The 20477-nt window shown below is 35.6% G+C and overlaps 1 protein-coding gene across 2 annotated transcripts; it reads right to left on the reverse strand.

Annotated features, from left to right (window-relative positions):
* Window positions 1-2835: 2835 nt before the first annotated feature.
* LOC123543547 (cytochrome P450 2J4-like) lies at window positions 2836-16110 on the reverse strand. 2 transcript variants are annotated; one of them, XM_053542565.1, is made up of 10 exons: window positions 15959-16110; window positions 14980-15475; window positions 12976-13198; window positions 11167-11293; window positions 9425-9572; window positions 8763-8899; window positions 6163-6259; window positions 4810-5016; window positions 4180-4387; window positions 2836-4102 (listed from the first exon to the last, which is right to left on the reverse strand). In XM_053542565.1, exons 2-9 carry the CDS (start codon window positions 15263-15265, stop codon window positions 4206-4208), a joined length of 1407 nt encoding a protein of 468 aa, XP_053398540.1. In that variant the 5' UTR covers window positions 15266-15475; window positions 15959-16110; the 3' UTR covers window positions 2836-4102; window positions 4180-4205. The 2 variants fall into 2 exon arrangements, with proteins under 2 accessions (XP_053398540.1, XP_045185559.2); XM_045329624.2 differs by having other exon boundaries at window positions 2836-4387.
* Between the last annotated feature and the right edge of the window lie 4367 nt (window positions 16111-20477).

The following is a 20477-nucleotide window of genomic DNA, read 5'->3' on the forward strand; positions in this document are numbered from 1 at the left end:
ACCTGGTGTGTTAGAAAGAAAATCTCATCCCTTCAACATTATTTGGAACACTGTTATTGTAAAAAACCTGTTTTTTCCTTATTCAAAAGCTTAATATTTTGTGTTGAATGTACTTTCACAAAGACCTCTGTTTTCCTATTACATTCATAGTACCACATCCTTATCCACAAAATACTGAATATTACAGGTGTCCATCAGTATTATATCAGTTTAGGAATATGTTTTTTATTTTCCCACCATCGATTTCTTGAATATGCACCCCTTCTGCATTGCTGTATGAACTGTGAATGTAGCAATATGCGTCCCCTTAACCACTTTATGAATATGTTGGCTAAGTCAATGACCCGAAACACACCCCAGGTACATACCTTCATATGCTGATTAGCAATCCTACGATATAAATGCAGGCGTACTGACAACCGGACGGGCTGACATACGGACAGGGCAAACCTAAGTGCCCCCGCCTCCCTACCCTCAATAATGGATTTGGTTGCTATCACAAAAATTTACTTGAAAGCAAGTGACAAACAAACTTGGGATTTTAACATATTGTAATGATCATTACGCACCAGTGGTTTTCCCATATTAACCTCGTTGATGTTCGTAATGTAAGACTATTCTTGTTATTAAAGCAACACAAGACAGAACATTGATGGGAAACTTGCTTAGCTTAAACGTTTGTAAAGACTGGTCATGCACGAAGAAAAGGTATGTACATCCACTTCTCTGTTAGTGCCCTATAGTTTTAATCCCCCAGTGCTGGTAAACATTCATTTGTCTTGCACCTAACCGCTTTGGAACTTTACTGCAAATACACAAAACACATATTACGTTTAGTATGTGTATATTTGCAGTTTCGTGCTATCTTGTTAAGATAAAGTGTTGATGTCCTGTTACGTGTTAAATGTAATATACCGAATACAAATGTTGTTTACTTTATCATGTCAGAATATATTCACATATAAAGAACATCCCCATGCGCCTTTATAAGCATTTCATCCCTTTCAGTTATGTTACATTTCCCGAAGCATAGAGCACTGGTCCCAAAGGAATGACCTTCTTTTTTATCCTTTTGCGATAACGCCATAGCAAACAGTGCAGTTACAGCAGTAACGCGTAAGTGATAGTTTAAGTATGCGGGACGTACATGTATATATGTGTGTGGGTGCTAAGATTTTATCACTATGCGTATTATCTTCCTTATTTAGTTACTAATGACAAATGCAGTTACTTCAAGTAATCAAGACATGACAATCTGTCATCACATACACTGTTTCATGTACTAATGAGCCTCATGTGGTTCTGGGACGATCTGTGTATGAAAAGAACTGGAACCACTGCCTTACCCTTACATGATCGTAAGAGGCGACTAATAGTGTCTTAACACTTGGTTTTGCTGTAACTCTGTGATTCCACCAGGTATGCAAATTTTGATTCCATACCTCATGTTTTTATTTCAGTGTAAATGAGATATGAAACCAAAATTTGTAGTCCTGTTTGGCGCCATATAACCGATACTGTGTTGGTGCGCCGTAAAACCGACGAACATTGAATGACTGACTGGTGAAACAAATTGCGTTTCGGTGTAAATTTAATCAGCCCTACTTAATTAATACAATTCATAAAATCAGTTTTTTTCTTTCATTATGCATGTAGAAAGCATATTACAAAACAAGTTTGTTTTCGTTGTACAAACAACCCTTTCATGCGTATATAAAAATTGTACAAATACGTGCTTCAGATGTTTACATTAAACTTTGCATTTCATCGTGAGATAATATCGTTCGCGAACAATTTAAACATACAAATTAGCCTGAAATGACAGTAAGTAAAAGCGTTCAACAATAAGAATTATGCAAGTGAATTAACCAGTATTATAAATATCTACATTCAAGTCATGTCTATAATTTATACATTTTTATTTTCTTAATGGATGGGATTCGCCACTTTACACAATAGAGATAGCGTGATAAGGATCATGAGGTTGTAACTTCGGTCCCCGGACGAGGCAAATATTTTTCGTATCACTAACGACTTAACAGAAAACATTGTTCTGCAAATATTTGTTCTCCATCTCTGATTTTCTGGAAACGTTATTTGCGGGAGAACGAACGCAGGTATTCTCATTTTAGTTGGATTTATACTGAAATGTAAGAGCCAGGGATATAACTTTTTTCTTTTAGATTGGAACCTACCCATCCTTCTGCGAGTCTTATGCTAGCAACAGTTTGTAGTTTCAACAATTTGTCTGCTGATTTCCCGTTGTCTAATTGTAATACGATCTTAAGAAAAGCCTACGTTCAGGGCCTTCTCTCTGCATGCCTAACAGACAACAGTTTCCGTGTTCATCATCTAACTGTGTAACTCTTCCAAGTAGATAAAAAGGACTTTTTATTCTTGTGCGTAAATTCCACTAAAATGTAATTACCGAGTAGTTTTATGTGCAATGCTCTACATAAATGGTTGATTCAGTTAACAAACCATTTATCTGCCGGTGGGATGAATAACGATTGAGCTAGGGGAGATTTAGCTAATTTCCTCATCCGTAACCTGTAAACTTTCCAAACTATCCAAACGAAGAAAAGGATAACTGAATGCCAGGTAGAGGTCATGTACATGGTATGCGAGTAAATATGACAACATTAATTATAATGAACCTAGTAAATAATTAATAGCTCAATGATTTATAGTTTAGAAACTATATTACCATATCTGAACTGAATATTTACACTAGGCGGGTAATAAATACAGCGAGATAGAGGATGTGTATTATGGTCAATACAATATTCCACTTTGTCATGTAAAGGGTAGTATATTATGATATGTAGACGAATATAATAGTTAGTTTTATTTACAACTAATTTATAGCATTATTATTAGCAAACAAATAAACTATCCCTTAGCAAAGGTATATATATTTAACAATCACTTTTAAACAAAGGCGTAAGAAAATTTAAGACAACATCCTCTGGAAGTCTTAAATGCAAACAATCACAATAATAGCATACTTGGTTTGACCGAACCTCTTCATGAGAGATATGAATGTGCAATAATAAAACACTTATTTAATGGCTTTCCGGGTTATAGTCAAACCTGTTTACTATTGCCCGGTTAGCGGTTCAGTATCTGAATAATACCGAACATGACCAGAAAATATAAGAACAGAGATATCTTTTAACTAAATGATCTGTCACTTTTTGATTCAATGGTTGCACCTGATATTTGGGAAATTTACGATTCTAAGATTTTAAAGAAATTGATAAAGTACAATTAAAATGTTGTAAACATGTCTTGGGTGTGAGTAATTGAACCCCGAACTTGCCTTGTTTTGGAGAACATTGCCGTTTTCCATTGTCTATTGCCATAAGAGAGAGAATCTTCAATTATTTGGATCAAAATAGGGAAGAACTAAGATATGCCTACTATGTATGGATAATTAACTGAAGAATTCAAAAGCCAAAATGTTAATTAATGGTCTCATAAAATAAACATTTTGAGGGACAGTTTAGGTTTTAGTGATGTCTTGTTGGAGTTTGATTCCAACTGTAACTATTATGGTATGTTTGAACGGTTACGCGATCAGTACACACAAAAGTGGAAAGTGTCGACTCAGAATTTATCAAAATTAGAATATCATATTCTGTTTAAAGTCAAATTCTTTTCCGAGACATATTTAGATATATTTGAAAGCAATTTACTGAGGAAAACAATACGAAAGCTTTAGATCTGCATCGCATAGCCTACATGTAGAAGTTGGACGTTAATACGTATAAATATAGAGTTTCTGGTAAGTACTATCTCTACATTTTCAAAACTTAGCAATAACATCACTTGTCAAATACAATGCAAAAAATACAATATTTCAGAACTTGATATATGGTATATGTCAATGGTTACTTTTCTGGGAGAATCGATATAGAGGACAAACTATTTTAGGATCAGTAATATATTACTTGCGTTAACGTCTTTTTATATGTAATAATTAGAATAATTCATGAACTATATATCGTCCACACTTTGACACTTCTAATCGCTATATGTATCCAAAATTTGCATAATTATGTTTTCAGATGTACTGATTGGTAACCTTCAACAGATGCACAGATGCACAAGAAACACTTCCACTTTTTGATGTTTTAGTTTCTATGTTACTTCTCCAACAGTTTTCTAATTAATGCTAGTCCGCAACATAAAACGTATGACATCTAGTTCACTGATTCTATTGGCGTCCAAGTAACACTGAAATTCTGCGGTTCAACAAAAGCGCCAGGTTGGCTTGGATTTAAAGACTGTGGACCATCGGTAAATTTAAAACGTTTCAAAAGTGTGCTAAATGTAATGAGCAGTTCCATTTGCGCCAGTTTTGCAGCAAGACAATATCTTGAACCTAAAATGTAAAGAATATCATTTTTCATCATTTCCAGTAACGCAGTTACACAGTTTGTATAAAAAAGCGTGTCTTAAAGGAATTTAAGTCCCGTATCTCCCTGGCAATGGTACTGTGACCTTCTGAACACTACCATACATACCTGTGTTTTCCAAAGCTAACAGTTTTCAAATTGGAATTGAAAATAATACATGTATATTTTTTCAAGAATCTCAGGAAAACAAAGCATAGTGCTAACAATAATTGTGTGCTATTTCTTTTATTTGACTGGTATGAACATTGTAGTCTCCAATGATAATCATATGTCTATATTTTGTTAACAACTCCGTCAGTTTTTAACTGATTTTCACTATTCATCAGTCTTGAGTTAATGGAACGCTACTTCCACAAAGGTAAGAAATGACTACTTGAGTCTGTCTTACCTATGGAGTATGGATAAAATGCGTCTTTCTTTTCAAGTGTGCCTTCCGCTCCAATAAATCTGTCTGGATTAAATGTTTCTGAATCTTCCCAGTAATTCGGATCAGTATGAACAGACTGTAGGTGCGTTAAAACCATTGTGTCTTTTGGAACTATAAACCCCTCAAATTCGACCTCTTCATGCACGGCATGAGGTACTGACAATGGTGCTGAAACAGTAAGATAACAGTTTGCGTTGCATAACATTCAATGTTACGATAAAGTTCCATAATGCATTAATTTTTATGCTAAAAACATATGTCCTAATAGATGTTATGTTATATTACAACTTTAGAAAAGCACTGTTTCAATAGTGCACATGAAAATATTTCTTGTTCTTCACAAAAAAATGTGGCAGTCGCATTATAAACAAAAGCATTATGAGCCTTTAATAGAATTCCGCTTAAGCGCGATGTGTGTTGCACACTTCCTCATCTCTCAAGAAAAGACTCAATCAAACCGAGTCTGCTATTATGTTGCTTGGTTGCGTTCTATGCTTACAAAGGATTTTTCCAAAGATTTTGTTATTGAATAAAGACCTGTCATAAAGCGCAACCTAGTGCCCGGCGATTTATATAAGGGGTCATGTAATAATATACATCATACAAACTGAGGACACATGGACGAATGCAATACATCTGAGTGATGTAAAACACTGAATATCACTTCGATCATGATAAGTTTTGATAGGCTTTTTCACTATTTTAATCATTTTTATTCTAAACGAGCAAGGTTTAACAGCGTTTATGCATGCTCAAGCAAGACGACCTTTCAGTAATGTGAAGATATCACTGATAAATAGTGAGATCACTTTCTCGTATTATTTCAAACTACTTCATTTCAGTTTGAAAGCTTATATTCACTATAAATAACTTAAGTATACATGTTATTATGCTCCATATAATTATTATGTTAAAAAAACCCTGAACAAACAGGGATATGAGAGAACGCTCGTTAGTTTTCATTATTATGACGGAAAAGGGGTCTCACTGGAGGCTTCATCATGTGCAACAACAAGAGGACTTTGACGCTGGCAGACTTGATTAAACATATGAGACACTGATGGGATACATAAGTAGATTCTCTATACAAGAAGTATAACAAAGTATAAACAAAGATCATGAAATAGTATGGCGAAATACAATATGTTTTTATACCAGACGCAAAGCCCCAGATTGTTTTCCCTAGACTTCGATGGAAATTGTCTATAAGTCCTGCATGGAAATCTAAACATGTTTATTAGGTAACATTAATGTTTTTAAATATTGCTGAAACAAATAAAACCCGCCAAAATATGTTAAAGGAAAATGACCCACCGATATTAGCTAGGCGAAGAACCTCTTGCACGGTAGCTTCCACATACGGCATCTTCTTTATATCCTCCATATCCGCTGTCTGCTTGCCACCTAACGTCTGAATATGATAATTATAAAATATCAAAAAATTAGGTGTTGTTGAGATGAGCAAAGAGAATCAGACGTCAGCTTCTATTAATATACTATTCACAGATGATAACTGCAGTAAAAATGCATTTTAGAATTTTATATCATTGTCAGATACATGCAGGTGACTTAATCGGTGCTCTACATAATAATAATAATAATTATTATGATAATGATGGTGGTGGTGGTGATGATGAAGATGATGATGATGACGATATAAAGAAGTGGAATAAGACACGTGATTTTCGACAATGCTGTTTCAAAGACAAAATTATGACATTTAAGGCCTAGTTGAAACAAGAGTTCGTAGAACACGAAATGCCCCCCCCCCCCCCCACCCCCACCACGCACACATCCATCCCCCTGGATGCATTCAGTAACTGCACAAGGAACAGAAGTTATTTGGCCACTGTGAACTGGACGTTTCACGTACTGACCTCAAATCAATAATTATGGGTCACACGTGACCTTCATATCAAATGTGATATTAGGCCGTAGCATTCTCTAGTAATTTGGAAAAATAGTTCTACTGTTCTGGGTCAATGTGACCTTGACCTTTGACCTACTGACCTCAAAATCAACAGGGGTCATCTGCAGGTCATTATCAACCTCCCTATCCAAGTATTCCTGATCCTAAGCCCAAGCGTTCTCAAGTTATCGTCTGGAAATAGTTTAACTGTTCCAGATCACTGTGAGCTTGACCTATGACCTACTGATCTCAAAATCAATAGGGGTCATCTGCTGGTCATGATCAACCAACCTATCAACATTCATGATCCTAGACTCAAGCATTCTTGAGTAATTATCTGGAAACGGTTTAACTGTTCTGGGTCACTGTGACCTTGACCTTTGACCTACTGAACTCAAAATCAATAGGGGTGATCTGCTGGTCATGACTGACCAACCTCCCTGTTAAGTTTCATGATACTAATTCCAAGCGTTCTCAAGTTATCGTCAGAAACTATTTATTTGTTCCGAGTCACTGTGACCTTGACCTATGACCTACTGACCTCAAAATCAATAGGAGTAATTTACTGGTCATGACCATCCTCCCTATTAACTTTCATGATCCTAAGCCCAAGCGTTCTCGAGTTATCATCCGGAAACGGTTTAACTGTTCCAGGTTATTGTGACCTTGACCTTTAACCTACTGACCTCGAAATCAATAGGGGTAATTTGCTGGTCATGACCAACCTCCCTATTATCTTTCATGATCCTAAGCCCATGCGTTTTCAAGTTATCATCCGGAAACGGTTTAACTGTTCCAGGTTACTGTGACCTTGACCTTTAACCTACTGACCTCAAAATCAATAGGGTCATCTGCTGGTCATGACCAACCTTCCTATCAACTTTCATGATCCTAGGCCCGAGCGTTCTTGAGTTATCAACCGGAAACGAATTGATCTACGAACCGGCCGACATCTGTAAAACAATACACCCCTCTTTTTTCGAAAGGGGCATAAATAGGCATTTTAACATAAAGTTATTAAAAGTAACAAAGTTGCATGTTTTTCTCTAAATCGGTCTATTCATGTCTGAAAATGATGCATGCTGCGAGGGTAAACCAGACTGGACAATTCAAAACTTTGAAGAATAAAAATGCCTAAAAAAGCAAAGGAAAAACGAATGATAAATCGTGACCTGAGATTTACTTGGTATGAAATATATAAAACTGTAAAGTAAAAATAGAAAACAAAAAGAAGAGCTGTTTGTAAAACATGTCTGACTTCCATGACGCCCGCGTCATTTCAAGTGCCAAAAACACTATGACCTTGTCCTTTGACCTACTGACCTCAAACACCATAAGAGTCATCAACTGACCACAGGCAATATCACTGGGACTTTGACCTACTAACCCAAAAACAAAACAAAAAAGATCGTCTACTGACCACAGACAATAAGTTTGAAGTTCTTAAGTTACGAAGCGGAAACTATTGTCAGTTTCGAGATAACTGTGGCCTTGACCTTTGACCTACTGATCCCTGGAAAACGTAAGAATCATCTACTGACCACAGGAAATCATCCTACGGCGTTTGACGACCGTAAGCCAAGACGTTCTTCAGTATTCGCTCGCAAACCGTGACCTTGATCTTTGACCTACTGACCCCTATTGTAAAAGGAGTCGTCTGCTGATCGAAGGCAAATGTGCTTTGAATTCTGACGACCGTAAGCCAACTGTTCTTTAGTTGTTCGATCGGGAAACAGATTTTAAGATCAAGCTCATCGCTACCTTGACATAGACTTCAGTTATTGATCGGAAACCGAGGGGTCAGGCAGACGAAAGGTCCGAAAACTAGATGCAGTGACGTAAAAATGTCGCATTGCAATATACATCCAGATATGTTAAACCCTGATTGTGGTTAAAACAAAGTTGATGTTACTTTTGCCAAATACTGAGTTTTATTAACGGCAGAGAATAAGTTCGAACTGTAAAGACTGTTACAAAATAATCCATCAAACTTAACGGCGACTACCTCAACAATACAATTTCTACATTTCTCCTGCACGTCTGTGTGTATCGCCATATACCCAATGAGCCATACTAGACCGATTGCAACATTTTCAGTCCCGGCCACAAAGAAATCCCTCACAATATGGTACACGTTTTCCTCTGGAAAAAAATATCAACAGCAACGATTGAATTAAACATATTTTGTCAAATTAATACGTCACAACATCTTGCGGGATTAAACACGCGGGCTGGCTTAGGATTATCAGTCATGTAATTTATCTTTTGGAACATGAAATAAGATAAATATTTAACTCTTTTCCTCTTTGTTAGAAACAAATACACAAAAAGTTAGTCAAAAAAGTCTTATATATATTACCTCATTTCAAATTCCACAGATGAAAGCAAATAGTGTATATCATACGAAACGTTCATGCTACATTATCTCTATCGGCAAATTGTTAATTCCACCATGTAAATTATAGGGGTACTAAATATATGATACATAACATATTAATTAAGTTGACATTCCTGTACCTATGTTTCACTTGTCTTTCTCTATGCGAAGTTCTTATAATGCTATAAATCTACAGGTGAGCTAAGTGTCTAAAGAGGTACACCAAGGACTTACAATTAAGAACATTCGGATAAATGAAATAAATGTTTTTTATATACGTAGTCAGTTACCTGTTACAGAATTTTCGGCATCTTCTTGTGCTAGATAAGCATCTAAAAGGCTGCCAATGTTACCACTGTCGAACTTTTCTCTTGCAGCTGCAATTTTTGTGTGGATAAATTCTGAGACCTTTGATATGACACATTTTGTTTCCTTTGTCTGTAAAACAGTTTGATATTGATAATTATAGAAATGGAGAAAAATATACTTTAATTAAAAGTATATATCAGCCTATCCACCCGGCTTACGGTTCGGTTCAGTGTTAAATCTAAAAGCGATATTTATTTTTTATGTTTTTAAAGAATACATCATTTCTAAAGACAATTTCTCTTTTGGGATTAATCGGCGGTATATAACCAGTTTGTGTCGATTCGCCGTAAAACCCAACTCTCTCTCTCTCTCTCTCTCTCTCTCTCTCTCTCTCTCTCTTGGGATTAAAGCGGTATATCGGACTAATTGAGAGCTTGACATTGACATATTTAATGAATTTGCTGTGAAAGCTTCGCCTTTTCTAAATAAATATCAGCGGATTTACACTAGACAGGCTGTAAATTGTCAAGTCAGTCAATTGTGACACGACCGTTTTGTCTCTTAATTATGTCAGACAGCGTATTTACACATGATGTACTATTATATTCTCTCACTCTCTCTCTCGCTCTTCCTCGTAACTTAGTGGATTACAGTAGACAAGTAGCCTTAACTTAAAGTCAGTGTAGATAAATGTCTGCAAGCGGCTGGTTCGAACCTGCTCATATGACATGTTACTCGGATGGTTACACAAGAATGGTTCAAATAACATTAACCTTTCTTCATAATCAAACATGTGTATACACATGTATACAAATAATTGCTTCAGTTCATTTGGAGATTACCCCGGACAAGAGTTGTTTGTAAAACGTGCATTCCCCCATCCTTTTCCTCCATGTCTGATGATTTATCGGAAGTAAATGGTTATTTTCAGTCTAAGTTTATTGGTCGAAAATTGTTTTTGTCTTGACGGTCAGTTTGTCAATGAACTATTGCCGTAATGTCGTAAATGTTTTAAATAAATTTGACATCTCCCAATCCCGCACTGCCAAAGACGCAATTTCTTCACCGCAGGATACCGGATATTCTACGTAGGCACAACTTTATTCCGCTTATTTGGACTCAATATCACTATGATCTTGACCATTGACATACTAGCCATCCAAGACTGATAGGGACAAGTTTGAAGGCCATATGCCACAGCAGTCTGCAGTATCTTGAATAGATAACCGTTTTCAATCTCAGTATTTGTTTGTTTGTTTTTGGGTTTAACGCCGTTTTTCAACAGTATTTCAGTCATGTAACGGCGGGCAGTTAACCTAACCAGTATTCCTGGATTCTGTACCAGTACAAACCTGTTCTCCGCAAGTAACTGCCAACTTCCCCACATGAATCAGAGGTGGAGGACTAATGATTTCAGACACAATGTCGTTTATCAAATAGTCACGGAGAACATACGCCCCGCCCGAGGATCGAACTCGCGACCCCGAGATCGGTAGACCAACGCTCTTACTTACTAAGCTAAGCGGGCGGGCAAAAAATAATCAATCTCAGTATTACTTTGAAGGCTAATCTGTCGATTTCAAAAATACCGCAACCAGTACCGGTGAAATACCAAAGCGAAAGATGAATCTTCGCCGGGATGGGCATAAAGATGGATACAAATAATGGTATTTTGTAACTACAATGGAACTTGTGACGATATTTTACCAGCTTCTGATCATACCTTCTTTGATTCGGGCAATTTTTGCAAGATAGGGAAAAAGTTGAGTGGATTTTTAACACCCTGTCTCTGAAGCAGCTGGTCCATCAAGCAGATAAACTCTTGGAACTCACTGTCGGTGTACTCATATCTGAAAGAGTCAAATAATAGAAGATAGGCGTAGAATTATTCAATAGTTAACAAGCATACAATAATTATGGAAAACACTGGCGTTTTTGCTACATGTGTATAGGAAAACTTGAGAAAACAATTCATCAAAAAGTGGCCATGTTTGTTCACATCCTTCAAAATTACAATTTAGTCTTTTGCCAGCTGTAAAGTAGAACCGACCCTGTAGTTTTCTTTTCTGTATTAATAATGGGTAAAACATTTGCATTTCCCCCCACATTCCTCCTTAATTAAGAAGTTGTTTTGCACGAACTGTTTCTTACAACCTGGGGGCCTATTCAAGATACAATACTTGAGCGCATATAACACTTTGGCGAACAAGCAAGCTCAATACCGGGCACGAAACGAAATAAATCTTCAAACACAATAGGTGTATTTACAATATGGGTGCAAAAAAAAAGAAAATCCGTTTTAAATTTCTTAAGGGGAAATGAAAGAGATATTTTTTGGAGATACTTTATTCACATTAAACGTTTTGAAGCCTTATTTACAGGTGTTAATAAAATAAACATAACAATATGGTAAAACATGCCAGCCTTCGCTAATTTACCCGATACATTAGGTTTAGAGAAAAGAAAGTTAAAAGAGATTTTTCAGGGTTTCATTATATATAACATTATGCAACAAACTTTTCCAACAGTATTTCTCTTTATATGCAAATAAAATAGCAATTGAATTAAAAGTGACTTGCGCAACTGACGTTTTCGTTCATTTACTGGAACTTTGACATGGTTATACCAGACTCTATTTCTAATGGATGGGTTGTTACTCGAACTCTAGTTTAAACTATTCTGACTTTTTTATATTCACCATATCAAAGTATCGTCGAAAACAAATATCTAAAAAACAAAAGTCGTTTGCTCGGTATTAATAGATCCTTGTTTCCCCGTGTATTACAGTACATCTTGAACCTACTAGAAGATCATAAAATACATGTTTATAAACATTATTATTTTGCAATAAACGATGCACCTGATATACCTTTTATATTTTATTTCGTTCTTCTTTATCGACCATGAAACGGCTACTTCAAATGCGTAAATCGCAACTATCTACCTTTATAAGTAGATATATAATAAATACAACTCCTTGTTGAATATGATCAATTGTATGAACGAAGAATACTTTTTTGCCAAACAACTTCTTTAATAATCCTTAAAGTACCACTGACACGTATTATGTCATAATTTTATGTATTTAAATAGAAAAAGTTTTAAAGCTTACTCAATATTGATTTTTCTTATACAATAATTGTATAAAAAAAATCAGCACTCCGTAAATAGATGAAAATGCGTCCTACAAAGGACAAACACCACGTAGAATGACAACATTTTAAAGCTCCAAGACTGAAAAGTAATGTGTGTCAAAACACAAAATAATTTTACCATCTAGCTTTATAAAAACATCAAGTAAAAAAGGATTGTGGATAAGAAAAATAATGGGGAACTCCAGACGCATCCGTACATTACTTCTAAACCCCGCTAAAACTGGATGACTAGTTCTGAAAACAAATATATGCTCTGGATCTGGGCATACTGACAAATCTTTGTTCGGTTGGGTACGGATATGAACTGTTGATTTTATGTAGAATAGCACTTGAAGACGTAAGAAGCAATAGTAATGCTAAATGTGTTATCCCTTTACCTTGACCCAAATATCAATCCGCAGTTGATATTGCAAATTGCTTGATAAAATACTTTCTTCAGTGTTGCTGAATCTCCCTTCTCCTTTAAGAGGGCTTTTGCAACCATGTCTGCTTCTGTCTGAACTCTCTGAACTAGGGTGACAGATCCAAGCCCAGGGTGGACTGTTGGGAGCGCAAACTTCCTTAACTTTTCGTTTTGTAAACCGTTTGACCAAACGATACCTGTAAAATGTAAACAATCAAGTTTCAGGAATGTTTATCGATCCAAATACCATGTGAAAATGTAAATAAATGCATGTACATTTTAGAAGTCAGTTGACAGTAAACTTGTATAGAAAGCAATATATTTGATAACCATATCATATTTAACGTCTGCATTGAATATTAGATCAAGTATGGTCTTCAATTTATTTGCATTACACTTCATTTTGTAAAAGTGCTGTATTATGTATGATGTTAGGATATCAAGGCCTTTTTAAAGCAGTATTTTGTTTTGAATGAATTGGGTGATAAATTTTACTGATGAATTCTGACGTTTCTATGCTGCGAACTTCATTATCATTCATTGCACAGCTGATGCAATAGTCATGTATCAATACATTGATGCAAAACTGCTGATACTTTATAACTAAAGGATTGATATTGCATAGCCATTCAGACTTCACCTAACTACGAATATACAGAATAATTATAATATATAAGTGATAATCTTTTTTAAAAACTTTATGTTTCAAACTATGTTTTACATTACTCGTAGTGTTCTTTACATTTTTACATGGATGTTTTGGGGTATGCTTTACATTTTTACATCAATGTTTATGCTTTACAGTTGGCGTTTGCAATATGACTTCTTCTCGGCGATATATGACCATTTTGTGTCGATTCGCCGTAAAACCCAACTCACTCACTCACTTATGTTTCAAAATATTGAAATTTTTATACCGTCTGATTAGATCTATGCCGGTAGGTACGTAGAATCGATGTACGAGAGTTTGTTTACGAAGTGACCTATAACCCGGGGATAGTTACACTGTATACATTGTACTTACTGTATTATTTGAGGAAGTTAAACCAGATAGTAACGACGATGCATCATTCCGCATTCCCTATCATGTGAGATAACACTAAATATTACTCGCATCGGTACACACAGCTCTCATTTTGACGTAGAAAATTTATCACGCTAAATGTTCATTCCTTACTGATTTTTTTTAACAATTTTTGAAAAATATTTTAACGCGGACAGCGGGTACTAATGTACTTAATATTCTGTACAAGTACCGTAATATGCTCTGCAAGAGACAAGTGACCAAGGTCATCCTGCAGCTTCATGTTCGGCATATTACCGTATATGTATTGTGACACATCCTAACGTTTCTATGTTATCAATATTCTGACGTTTTTACCTGATCAATATTCTGACGTTGCTACGTGATAAATATTCTTACGTTTCTACCTAATCAATATTCTGACGTCTCTACGCGATAAATATTCTGACGTCTCTACGCGATAAATATTCTGACGTTTCTACGCGGTAAATATTCTGACGTCTCTACGTGATAAATATTCTCACGTTTTTACGCGATAAATATTATGACGTCTCTACGAGATCAACTGACGTTTGGAATGGTGACGACAAATGCTGATAATACGAGATGTGTTCACTCTACTTTATGCCGTGCTGGTGTTAGCAATATTACAGTGGATTTGGTATCACAATAATACAAGGGTTTTACAAGACGATGATGGTTAACAAATGCCCTAAAATTATAGTGAACCACTGATCAACTAGTATACCTCCCGTTTAATCCCTCTATCGCAGTATGCAGTTGTATTGTATCTCACGTCTTACTTTAAGGAATCCGCAAAATGTATCTTTTGTTAAACATAATATATGGCTATTCAAATGTTTACAGTTCAATGATATTGTATTATGGTAGAGTGATTGTGGAGTATTTATAAAACAGGAAAATGTATTAAATAAATAGAAAAGATCAATTTACCTTTTGTAAGCTCCAGGGATTTAATCTCCACTAACCAAATTGGTCTGAATTTAAAAGAATCCTTTTGATCCAGCAAAATCTTGCTTACTTTATCATGTCCGAATACAACCAACATTTTCACAGCGCCTAACTGTAGATACAGTACGTCCCCATGAGTCTTTCGCATCTCATTTAGTTTCACATATAGCATCTCATCCCCTTTAAGTTGTGTGAGATTTCCAAGCACAGGGTAACGCCTTGGTCCCGGAGGAAGGGCCTTCTTTTTATCCTTTTGTGACAACGCCATAGCTTAAATTGCAGTACTAGTAACACAGAAAACACGCTAACAGTCGATGTGGAGATATCAGGGTTGTAAATCCGTGTAACGTGATAGTTTAATATTAGTTAAACCAACTTTTGTAACAGTACACGAGTGGGTGCAGGTCTATTGTTACTTCGCATTATATTTTTCCTCATTTCAGCTATATGCGATCTGCACTGATGACCCACACAGTTACTACAAGTAATTAAGACATGACAATCTGTCATCATATAGACTTTCATCTACTTACAAAAATCGAATGACTAACAACCTTAACCCGGACGGTGAAAATAATTTGTTCACACTATTCGGTTTCAATATAATTTATTCTGCTCTACTAAATAACAAAATAAGTTTAGATTATGAAGATAGTAAACAAATTACAAGTCAAGGTAATACTGAAAAAAAAAACTTCCATGCATTTATACCTATAGATTGTATATAAAAATGTATAAATACTTTCATTAGATGGCTTTATTTGACTATATTTCTTTGTAACTTAACTATTATGAGATAATTACGCCCGCTTAAGTGGCCTTAATTGGTGAACAATTTTAAAATGATTATTAACATCCTGCCCGGTTACAAAAACGTAAGTATACGAATGAATCTTACTGAAAGATGTATATACTCTGACGCGTGACAATAGTTTCCTTGAACAATTTCAATAACACTTACTTGTGGTTTTTTGTCTTAAAAGTTCCACTGGCGATTTTCATAAGAACATTCAAAACAATTATGAACAATAATTTGAACGAAGCGCTTAAAATCGGCTAGTCAGAACGTACGACTAATATACGTTACACAGGTAAATCCCGTCAAATAACTAGTTTACTACCAGCAAATATCTTTTAAACATCTACCAGGTAAAACATATCTATACTTTATCTTCTTCAATTATCTTTCTCATTATCTCGATGAAGATTTCAAGAAGATTTGTAATTAGCCTATATATTTTGATTATATAGAATGAGGTAATATGCAATAATAAGTGGAAACGGGAGTTTATAAGTCTCAGCACTCGTACTTCTACGGACTTCATTTTCTACTGTATTAGTGACACTGCTGTAAACTGGATAATGTTTGCGATCAATCTAAATCATCTTAAAACGCGGAAACCGCATTGACACACAAATTCCGCGATCTAAAAGGTAATAAAAGATACAGTTATCTGTCCCTCGTTACACGACCAATGTAAGTGTATCCGAGAGGAAAGCAGTCCCTCATTTTATGGTAGATTTGATTGAAAATAGATATCCTGAGCTTCTGAAACTATCCAAATTTAAAGAACTGATGTGAATGAAGAGAAAGGGGTAAAAATTGATGGAAACTCGTGATTTCTTTAGTATGGTAACGGATGTCCCGTTTCCTCATAGTACTTAATATAATTTGGCCTTCGGTCGCATACTCAGAATATCTAAAAGACAGCAGTGTCCTTGTAAATCCTTTTACTATATCACTATCGTTTGTGATTGGAACGTTACATTTTTGTTTCTATTGCTTGTAACTTATCAAAATACAGGTTATAAGTCCCTTTAAGGGCAGTGTGTCAGCAGAAAGTCATAAAACACAAAGTTTTTATTCACTGATCAAGATAAAACTGAAAAAGTCAGCACATCTCCGAGAGAACTGACTTTCCTTCGGAGCCACAAAAATATCATCAGTAACTAAGTTTAAACATCAACATCAAATCAGCGTTTTACAGCAAATTCGCTATTCTGTGTATGATATTTTGTTGTTGTTTTTAAGACGAATATAAGCGAATTGGAAGTGGAGGAAGATTTATTTATCTTCATTAACAGCCCTTTAACAATACCTTAAAACACATCTTAACAAGAACATAATTATGAATATTAGCAAAAAACACAGGTTCGCTTAAATAAATTTTATCTTAATAAAATATTTTTTATTTAGATGGAAATTATCCATGGGCTAAAACAACGATTCCAAGAAGAACTTATTTGGTGTGTATATATCTAAAAGCTGCGCAAATGGGTTGTGGGCTGAGCACATTATGTTATACCCTTGATAACACTAAAATATTTGTTTAAATTAACAGAATGAGTTTATTGAGCTGAATTGAAAGTAAAGATGCTCCTTTCCAAATGAATACTGTATATATAGTGCTCTTTTGTCCATCTTCGTTGAGTTTGCCGATGAGCTAACACTAAGTAAATGATATCGTCTGCGTATTATCTTAGTTTCAAGATTTATGGATGTGTATCTAATTGAAGGTCAAGTTGTTGGCAAGTTCATATCAATCGTAACACCAGGTGTAAAGATTAAGGATTAGCAGGGAAACATCCTGAAAATACGTTTCCTATATATAACATATACGAGTCAGAACGACAATCCCTTTGTGATATATCATCATTTCAACGCAAACATTGTATAAGTGCATCTTTGTCTAGCTTTTGTCATGGGGTGACGATAAGTTTATTCTTTGTTTCAGTCTCTTCTATGTACAAAACAATATTAACACAAATGATTACAAATTGGTACATAGCCATTCTAATATCAAAATTATAACAGACATATCACATGTAAAAATCATAGTCATTTCAGAAATATATACATGTTAAAAAAGGAAACAAACTGAAGAGCAGTTGTTAATAATGACAAAAAAACTGAGGAGCAGTTGTTAATAATGACTAAAAAAGAAAAGGACGATTTATATTTAAAAGAGAAGAACTTTTAGCAACTTCAGTCATACAGAGAGTGGATTATTTAACAACTACTACTCAGATGCAATATAACTATATAAAATAAGTTTAAGAAATGTGATTTCATATAAAGCTATAATGAAACTTGAAGCGTTTGAGTCACTTTTAGAGGTGCTTCAGTCAAAACATATTATTCTCGATGTCCCTTCCTCCCTCATCACCATTCTCGCCCCCTGTCAAGATGGTCAGCAGTTTCCTACCCTGGAAGCTGCAACGGCCAAGTAAAGCTAGGGTATTGCGATATTTCCATGGTCGAGTTAGATATCAATACTCGAGTTTGTAACCGATGCTTCACTGACAACAAAATTGTTTACTGTTTTGTAAAAGGTATAAAATAGTGTGTATATTTGGCGTAATATCTCAGTCTTAAAACAAACTTGGAGTCCGTTAATTATCGTACTATGAAAAAATCATTTGTGCATCATTATTCAAATTCAAAATATACAATGCGGTTTATTTTACTTACCAAAGACAAATGAAAGAAAATTACATTCTAGCCACTGCTTAATGATTATATCAAATATCAAAGAGAGCATGGTATTTCAGCTGAGGCAAGGGTCAAATTCACAAGTAATTAATAGGCAATTTTTAGATTGACGTGTATTTTTTGTACTTTACAAAATAATATGCAAGAATTCAAGATTCAATGAGAAGTATGGTGTTTCAATTATTGAAAAAAGTCGTTGAAGTAACACTGAGCCTGAAATTATGAAGTTGTGACTTACAGGTGCAGATAACTTAAAGTGAAGTGCCATTTTGACAGAGGCCTCAGAAAAATTGAGTAGTTAAAAGACGGTACGGATGGTACATATTTTTGAGTTTATTTTCAATGCTGAGCAATATACGCCCGAAGGTATGAACTTTGATCCCTAAGTATGACCTTGACCTTGACGCAAGCAATACGAAACATGCGTTCTGCACGTCGTCTCGATGTGGTGAATATTTGTGCCAAGTTTCCTTAAAATCATTCAAGCAGTTTAAGAGTTACAGATCGGACACAAAACAAAGTCATATGACCTTTGACCCCTAAGTGTGACCTTGACCTTGAAGCGAGCCATCCGACATGCGCTCTGCACGTCGTCTCGATGTGGTGAACATTTGTCAAGTTTCTTCGAAATCCTTCAAGGAGTCCATGGGTTACAGAGCCCACACGAAATTGCTTTGACCCCTAAATGTGGCCTTGACCTTGAAACGAGTGATCCAAAATGTGCGCTTTGCACGTCGTCTTAATGTGAACATTTCTGCCAAGTTTCTTTAAAATCCTTCAAACAGTTCAAGAGTAACAGAGCGGACACGAAAAAAAGTCATATGACCTTTAACCCCGAGGTGTGACCTTGACCTTTAAGCGAACAGTCCAACACATGCGCTCTGTACGTCGTCTCGATGTGGTGAACATTTGTGTCAAGTTTCTTCGAAATCCTTCAAGGGGTCAAGAGTACAGAGCGAACGGACGGACGGACGGACAGACAGACCGACACCGGGGTCATAACATACTACGTCCCTTCGGGCATATAATAATGCTCAGCATCCTCGTATACAACTCCAGTGACATGTTGAATTTCACGTAGATGATTTAGGAAAAGGTCGTTGTTTAAGTTACTGCAATTGTTTCTTATTCTTGCATGATAAACTGAGTAACGTCTTTCATTAACAAGAAAATAAGAAGGAACCCGCGGTGGTTGAACTACTTTTGAAAATATTTAGCGATGGTGAATTCCTTTTAAGTTCAAGATTGTTCCGTAAGAAAATTGAAGATGAGATAAATGGATATGAATATAGTTTTATTTTTTTAGCAATGGTAATATAGTCCTCACTATTACGTTGATAGAACGAAACGTTTTCTGTGACACTGTTTGAAATAATTCTATTCGAAATAGAACAGGTTAAAAAAAACTCCACAGGTCGCTCAACACAACAAAAACGAAAATGTTGCAGGCTCGGTTTAATTGAGCCTGTTCATGGACGGTAGTGGAAATGCATGCTACCGTCCACGCCCTCTAGCCCCGGGTTGAACAGGACTCAACATTTACACATGCTAAAAGTACAAAAAACAATTTAGACATCTTTGTGTTCATACGGTGGTGCACATTGAACCTCCAATGATAAACTAGTGTGCAATTCCATGGTTCCCAGTTATTAATAAAATAATGGACTTGGCCTAAACAAGAAAACGATGGGAGAAGTAAAAATACTGGAATTAAAATAAGGTGCCATCTTGGGACTTCAATGGAACCTTCAATGCTACACTAGTGTGTAATTCCATGAAAAGCGGCGTATGGTTCCCAGTTAAAATAATGGGTTTGCCCTAAATGAGAAAACAATGGGCAGAACTAAACGAACTGGAATTTAGAAAGGGGGATCTGAGGTTATGGACCCTGCATATTACAGGAACTGCCAAAAGAAAAAAATAAAAAGCAGGCACCATATCCAAGGGGTGATTAAACAATACTCAAAGCTGTGAAAGCGGGAGTATT

The sequence above is a fragment of the Mercenaria mercenaria genome, chromosome 1 (assembly GCF_021730395.1).
Source record: "Mercenaria mercenaria strain notata chromosome 1, MADL_Memer_1, whole genome shotgun sequence".
Lineage (NCBI taxonomy): Eukaryota > Metazoa > Mollusca > Bivalvia > Venerida > Veneridae > Mercenaria > Mercenaria mercenaria.

Excerpts from the sequence above, each read along its gene's own strand:
- LOC123543547 (XM_053542565.1), bottom strand. The coding sequence starts at position 15,265 with ATGGCGTTGTCACAAAAGGATAAAAAGAAGGCCCTTCCTCCGGGACCA. Across the intron at positions 8,900-9,424 it reads TGCCGAAAATTCTGTAACAG|AGGAAAACGTGTACCATATT; the intron begins GTAACTGACTAC and ends ATTTTTTTCCAG. Across the intron at positions 4,388-4,809 it reads ATTTTATCCATACTCCATAG|GTTCAAGATATTGTCTTGCT; the intron begins GTAAGACAGACT and ends TTTACATTTTAG.